Genomic DNA, 7,608 nt, shown 5'->3' on the forward strand with positions numbered 1-7,608 from the left:
ATATATATATATATATATATATATATATATATATATATACGACGGGCTTCTATAAGTTTCTGTCTACCAAATCCATTCACAATCCTTCGGTTGGCCTAGGGCTGTAGTAGAAGACACCGAAGGTGCATGGGACTGAACCTTGGACCATGTGGTTGGGAAGCAAGATTTTTACTACACAGATACGCTTTTTATTTAACGTCTTAATGTACTGTTTTTCTTTCTCTAGACCGTCAGCTCCATATATACCTTAAAATGTTGAAGGGACATCGTCTTCATTTTTAGCAATAAATGGCTTTCATACAGTCACAGTTAGTAATTTTGTTTTTATTGAAAACTTTCCAGAAATAGATATATCGTGAATTCGCAGCTCTGCTATGCCGTCAAATATATTTTTGTCTTATACGGATTCGCCAAAATAAAGATGTTTTGTATTCATTTTAGAAACATAATGGAACTACAAGTTCGTTTTAATAACGCAACTAAGATGCATCGGATTACTATATTGGAATATCCCGAAAAGCTGGAGAAAGTTGCGGAATTTGTGGTATCCATGTTTAACACAACACTATTAGAATTTGTTGTCATAAATTGGATACTATTACGATTATTGTTTACTAATTTTAAGTTTTATTGATAATCCTATAATTTATTCTAATCACCTGTTTTATCTGAGACATCAGCAGATAGTTGAATGGTGCAAGGATTTTAATAACATATGAAAAATACAAATAGGATGTCAAACCAATCACTCAATTTTGAAAATAGCATGTTGTTCAATACCTCCTGAACCACCTCCTAATTTTTCAAGCATTTCTCTGGCTTTGTGAACCTCAAAACTAAGTTCTGGTAAACAAGCATTTTCACTTTCATAGATTAAAGTTTCCAATCCTCTCTTATCCTGGTCTCTAATTGCAGTTTGCAGGCGATCACGTAATGCTTCAACATAATTCTGGCCTGAACAGAAAACGTTCACAAATTTATATAAATTTTGTAATAACAAATAATATTCTTTTTAATTTACGATTTATTTTTACTATAAAGACGCATAGTTAAATGATTGAGTGGGCATGTATATGTCTGTACATTGGAAAATGCTTAAAATATGCATGGTATCATATATAAAATTGGAATATATATTCATTTTAAAAATTATATATCAATCCCCAACAAAATGTACTAAAAAGTGAATGAAAATAATGTTGAATTTTTTTTATTTATTTGTCGGGCACCCCATAGTTTTCGACAATGTTTTCTGTAATATATGTCTCACAATGGTTCATTTGGAAATTATGTAACTAAATCATTTATGAAAGTACTGTCCGCATATAAAAGTACTTTAGCATGGACATAGATCATTGGAATTTCAAAATATGAATACTAGAATAAAAAGTAATAAAGATGTTCTTTTGTTTTTGTTTTTTGGGTTTTTTTTACCAAACATCTCGACAGCTCTATTTTCAGCAATAATTCATGAACCACAAATCAAAGCAAATAAATAAGTTCGTTATTAGATAAACATTATCTGACCTTGCAGTGCTGCTCCTGACATATATAAGCTATCTCTTGCTTCCTGTATATCAGCATCTAATTCGTGCATTCCAGCTGCAGCGCATTCAAGAATAATTCGTTCAAGCTCTGACTTATCGTCATTGTTTCTTGCTGCCATTAATTTCTTACGTAATTCATCAGGGGATTTGATTCCTGATTTACAAAATATGGATCTCGAGGATTATATTACAGTAAATGAACGATAAATCTTATTAAAATATACATATTTTAAAATTTATCTAACGTATTTAATAATAAATAATTTTAGATATTATTTACAATAAAATCCAATCTTTTGTACGACTGTTTACGCTTGAAATTTTTATCTTCGTCTGACCATTTTATTTAATAAACTTCTTTACAAATGTCTACCTTTTAAGTAATATTCAATTTATCCAGGAAATAGTCATCAAAAAAGAAATTTATAACCACTTTTACTTTTTTTCTTTTAATGTCATTTCAAAACACAGTATTGAAAATCTTTAAGCTAACCTCCTCGGCCACCACCTAAGCTTTCCAACGTATCACGAGCCTTAGACAATTCCGCTCCAAGTTCTGGATAACCAATCTGTTCGCATTCTGCAATAGCACTTTTAAGATTTTCAACATTTTTCTTTTCTATTGCTGAGTTCAATCTTTCGCGTAATTTCTGGGGAGTCTCAATACCTAGCAATTATATTACTTTACATTGACAACCATCAAAGCTTACTAAAATTATTTGCTGTATGCGTAAGGATTGTTCAAACATTAGTACTCTGAAAATTGATTTACATGCTATAAATATTAGAATATGCCGAATTACTGAATTCATTTAAAGCTAAATTTACTGTGTTATTATTATAAATTTGGTGATTATAAAGATTCTATAGTCCACGAAATTTGATAAAAACAATACTGGGTAATGTTATACAGAAAAAAAAACATATTTTGAGACATGACTTAATAATTGACTAAGACTTTTAGAAAGAAAAGAGCATAAATTAAATTAATTTTGTTTTCCCTTAAAATTATACCAAAACATAAAAATTGTGTGAAAGAAAATTATGATAGCTGTTGTACCTCCAACACCTCCACCAAGAACATAAAACATATCCCTTGCTTCATGGATATCTGTTTGAAGTTCCGAAAATCCTGCAGCTACACATTCGTTAATCACTTTTTCTAGTTTTTGCTTCTCATTTAACTTCATTGCGGATTTTAGTTTTTCACGAAACGAATCGGGTATTTGTGTACCTGATTAATGGAATGAATTAAGAATCGTATATATATATATATCAGCAACATTCGTTAATTTCTTGAAAATCAGGTCATAACCCCGAAATATTGAATGCAAGGTAAGCCTACATTAATTCATATATTCGTTTTCTTGGGATTTGCCCTGCATTTACTTCGTATTTTTCTAGCCTTACCCACGGTCCTTTACACAATATATATATATATATATATAATGCCTTTTATAAAATGAAACAAAGCTTTAAATTTTATCTATAAATCATAAAGTTAAATCAAAGAAAACGTATCAACATGACATTTGAGGTTAATTATTTGAAAGCCGTTATGTATTGAGCCATATCGATTCGCATGCCCAATATTTTACCATGAGTTCTGCGGCGTTAGATATTTATAAGGTAAACTAAAAGAGTTCCTCACATTTAAAATGATCGATAACTGCTTTCTAGCTCTTTATTTTTGACCAAGTAAAATTTAAAGACACTATTAACTCACAACAAAGAATTTCACTTAGAGGTCTGTTTTGTTTCTGTCATCAGAAAGTACAATATTCTTTTATCATTATTGCAAACTTGTGTCTGTAATTAGCTGATTTATTACAAATTTTAATGTACTTTAAAATTCCAATAATGCCACTTGATAGAAAAAATTGCTGACTGCTAATGCATTTTATAATAGGTGTTTTAAGAGATAGGAAATACTAGAAAATATAGCTAACCTCCTTTACCACATCCTAAACTATGCAATTTATCTCTCGCTCGACTCAAGTCGTATCCAAGTTCGGCATATCCGGTTTCTTCACACTCTTCAATAGTTTTCTGTAAAGCAGCAATGTCATTTTGATCTATTGCTTTATTCAGTTGTTCCCGCAAAGCAAATGGTGATTTAGAACCTGGTGGATTAGGAATTCCATATATCAGATATGAAAACAGTTTCCTTATTCTCAATTATATCTGTTCTATGCACTCTTTACCATATATCAGAAATGTTGTAAATCTATATTACTGTACATATGTATTTCAAGGAAGGAAAGAAAGAAGACACAGACCGGTAAACAGAGAGACACGGACAAACAGAAAGAAACTGACAGCATAAAGAGATGCAGTCAAAGACAAGGGATGTACATAAAGACAGTCACAGAAAGACAGGCAAAAACTTGGATAAAGGCATACACAGACATATTCAGAGAAAAAGACAAATTGAAGGAGAGAGAGAGAGAGAGAGAGAGAGAGAGAGAGAGAGAGAGAGAGAGAGAGAGAGAGAGAGAGAGAGAGAGAGAGAAAGAAAGAAAGAAAGAAAGAAAGAAAGAAAGAAAGAAAGAAAGAAAGAAAGAAAGAAAGAAAGAGGGAGAGAGAAAGAAAGAGGGAGAGAGAAAGAAAGAGGAACAGAGAAAGAGAGAGGGAGAGACAAATACACAAAGGGAAACAGACAGACAGATTGATTGATAAATTTAAACGTTGCCAAAATCAAAAAAAATGATGAAGTCTACGACATTTAATTGATATAATATATGAATATACATGCACACATTCATGCATACAGACATTCATAGAGAAGGGAAAATATATCGTTTAATTAACGACAAGCTGTTAAAATGTAGATATATAAATTAAGTTACCCCTTGCAATCAGAAGGGAAATTATGACAGATATATATATTCCGTACGTATTCTATGTTCATTGTGGAAGAAAACTAAGTATGCCTTCTGAGAGGAGCGGTCAAACAAATTGTAAAATTACTCTTAAATTTTTCGTTTTTTTTTTTTTTTTGCTTATTGAAAGCATATAAGGATTGCGTGTACATTCTTATTTCTCTCACAGTTTGGTTTTCTAATATTTAACATTTATCTCATGCACGTGTGTGTGTGTGTGTGTGTGTGTGTGTGTGTGTGTGTGTGTGTGTGTGTGTGTGTGTGTGTGTGTGTGTGTGTGTGTGTGAACTAAGCATACTCCAGCCTTTGTAGATTAATCTAAAAATAATATGAAACAAGGAATTTGCATCTCAACCCCCAAACGGCCGCAGTAAAGATACTGTTCAAATGTGTCCCAAATCGTGCTCATGTCAACGATACACAAAGAAATGTTTCGACTTAGTGTTAAATACTACGCTATCACTATCCAAAATAGCACAATTGAAAAACATTTCTCTCGGATCATGACTTGGTAATTTGTATCTTCATTTAACTCGAGCGCGCACATACGGATCGGTACATAGCAAAATCGCTTGTCAACTAGTCTTTAACATTCACTTCCTCTTTGAGGCTACAATTATCAACATACGCTCAACTCACAGACCATCACAAATCGATGAGGAAATTAGATACCGACTCACAGAAGACAGAAAAACTGTCATTAGTAAAATGAAAAGAATTAACAAAAACGATCGTTCAAATACATACTGTCAATATTAGCATATCAAACATATATTCCTATCATCAGCTGTCTAAAGATCACCATATGTCTGTGCGTGTATGTATGCATGTATGTATACATGCGTGTATGTATTCCCGCACGATCATGCACACGCACACACATAAACACACACGTAATATTCGGTTTACAAAACAAATTTCAAATAAATTTCTCGACATTAGCGATGGCAAAAACTTATATTATGTATTTTTAGAAATACATACGTTGATTTAAATATATTTAACAGTGATCTCTAAAGATAATTTACAATCATTTCCCCAAATGATTACTTTACATAATAACCATATAAATACTTTTTGTTTTAATGTACAAAAGAAATTCTAACCTGCTCGGCCAGTGCGCATAAGTTCCAAAATATCTCTAGCATGGTGTATTTCAGATTCTAACTCTGGATAATTGAACTCTACGCATTTTTCAATGGTTTCTTCTAGACTTTCTTTATCTTTTTTTCTCATTGCTTTCTTCAAGGCTTCACGCAAATATTCAACCGATAATCCTATCAACCAGATAACACATTTTATCAACTCTTGAATACAATATCAAAGTTGATATCTAGATACTGTGTGTGTGAAAAGATTAAACCATGACATCGAAAGACAGTTTATTGTATATTACACTGCTATGATTATGTATGCATGAATGTTGAACTTTTACAGCAAAGATACAAAGATACTTACATATCAAAGATTAATACAGTCATTTTAATTATCATTACTACAAATTAGATTCCTTTTCATGAATACACATTTATTTTCATAATACACTTGTCTCAACGACAAGTTTATTAACCAGATTAATACATGACATTGAAATGTTGTTGGCGCTTTTAGAGCATTTGCTAACCTTTATCACCCTCTGATAATGCATCCAGAAATGCTCTAGCTTCATGAAGTTGGTTAAATAACTCGGGATATTTGGCTCCTTCCATTTCAGATATCACGTTCTCCATTCTTGGCTTATTTTGATATTTTAATGATGATTTGAGCCGGTCGTGAAAGAGATCCGGAGATTTCGCTCCTGAGAAAATGAAAGTCAATGATGTTTAACGATTAATTATCAATCCTTATAAGGAAACTAGTGTAAGTATATTCATATATGTATAGGCGAAGGTATGACTGCATAGCTGAGAAGTGCACTTCACAACAATGTGGTTTCGGGTTTCGTCCCATTGCGAGGCTTCTTGGGCAAATGTCCAGACTTAATCAATGCTTTGTGAGTAAAATTTGAAGATGCAAACTGTGCCTCAACGCTTAACAAACGGTGTTCATTTGCTTACTGCAACACAGTAATTTGGCAATGAAAACCGATAGAATAAACACCAGACTTAAAAGTATAGGCACGTGGATCGCCTTGGTCGACTAAATCTTTGAAGACAGTAATTCAATGTTGTCGCATTCCAATAAATTAAGAGTAAAACAATAGAATGAAGAAACATGCCCAGCTATTTATGTTGTTGATGTAAAGAAAATAGTATCCAAAGCCGAATGTCGCATTTAAGTTTCTGATAAGTTGCATTTTTGAGCCGAAGCTTTGAAGTTACTATCAGCCGGTAAAAATACAGTAAAATCGTGCGTGCGCGCATTCACACGAACACATTTATATATATATATATATATATATATATATATATACAGTAGAGTACCATAATGCAAGGAAAATAATCATTTCTTCATAATATTTGGTAGGGTTAGAAGTTTGAATTTGAAATTCAGAAATTATAAGGAAAAGTTGCGAAGAATACATTTTTATTTGTTTGTTCATTATTTATTTTTGTCGCTATCTTATTACGAAGATATAACACTATTTCATTCTTTTTAAAAATCATCGGCATGACATATCCAGAAGTATCTTAATAAAATGCAAGTATTCACACACACATATTTACTACAAGACATTTAATTCGTAACTACACCATTTCTGCTCACAAAAGGTAAAATAATTTGGACTGAGTGGAATACAGTAATCCCTCGCCATATCGCGGTTCTGTATTGCGGTTCACCTACCGCTCACGGTTTATTATTTAAACTTACGTCGGTTTCTCTGTGGTGCTGTTTTGGCATTTATAATAAAATAAATATATACAAATTATAAAAATAATTTTTTAAAATATACAGAACAATACTGTTTCTACTGCAATAGGTGAAAATACTTTCACTTATCGCAAGGGATTTTGGAACGTAACACCTGCGATAGTCGAGGGATTACGATATCAAATAACGATGGACGCTGCGATGAACTTTCTTAGATTTAAAAGTATAAGTGACTAAAGAGTTACAACGATTATAGAAAGTTAGTCAATCTGGCGTTTTTAACAACATTATTAATTTGCATTCAACAAATTGATTGCCAACTTACTAAAATACGTCTTTTGCAATAGCGGATATCCTTATGTATGTAT

At 32.0% G+C, this 7,608-nt stretch overlaps 1 protein-coding gene across 1 annotated transcript in view; it reads right to left on the minus strand.

The window, feature by feature from the left end:
- Positions 1-7,608, minus strand: part of LOC106876157 (uncharacterized) — a 183,111-nt gene that overhangs the window by 173,586 nt on the left and 1,917 nt on the right. Inside the window, exons 3-9 of the mRNA XM_052969507.1 lie at positions 6,054-6,227; positions 5,536-5,706; positions 3,497-3,670; positions 2,608-2,781; positions 2,041-2,214; positions 1,528-1,701; positions 781-954 (exon numbers count right to left, since the gene is read on the minus strand). Coding sequence (XP_052825467.1) covers positions 781-954; positions 1,528-1,701; positions 2,041-2,214; positions 2,608-2,781; positions 3,497-3,670; positions 5,536-5,706; positions 6,054-6,159 — 1,147 coding nt within the window. The 5' untranslated portion in view covers positions 6,160-6,227. The remainder of the gene's footprint in view (positions 1-780; positions 955-1,527; positions 1,702-2,040; positions 2,215-2,607; positions 2,782-3,496; positions 3,671-5,535; positions 5,707-6,053; positions 6,228-7,608) is intronic.

This window comes from Octopus bimaculoides, chromosome 7, assembly GCF_001194135.2.
Source record: "Octopus bimaculoides isolate UCB-OBI-ISO-001 chromosome 7, ASM119413v2, whole genome shotgun sequence".
Classification (NCBI taxonomy): Eukaryota; Metazoa; Mollusca; class Cephalopoda; order Octopoda; family Octopodidae; genus Octopus; species Octopus bimaculoides.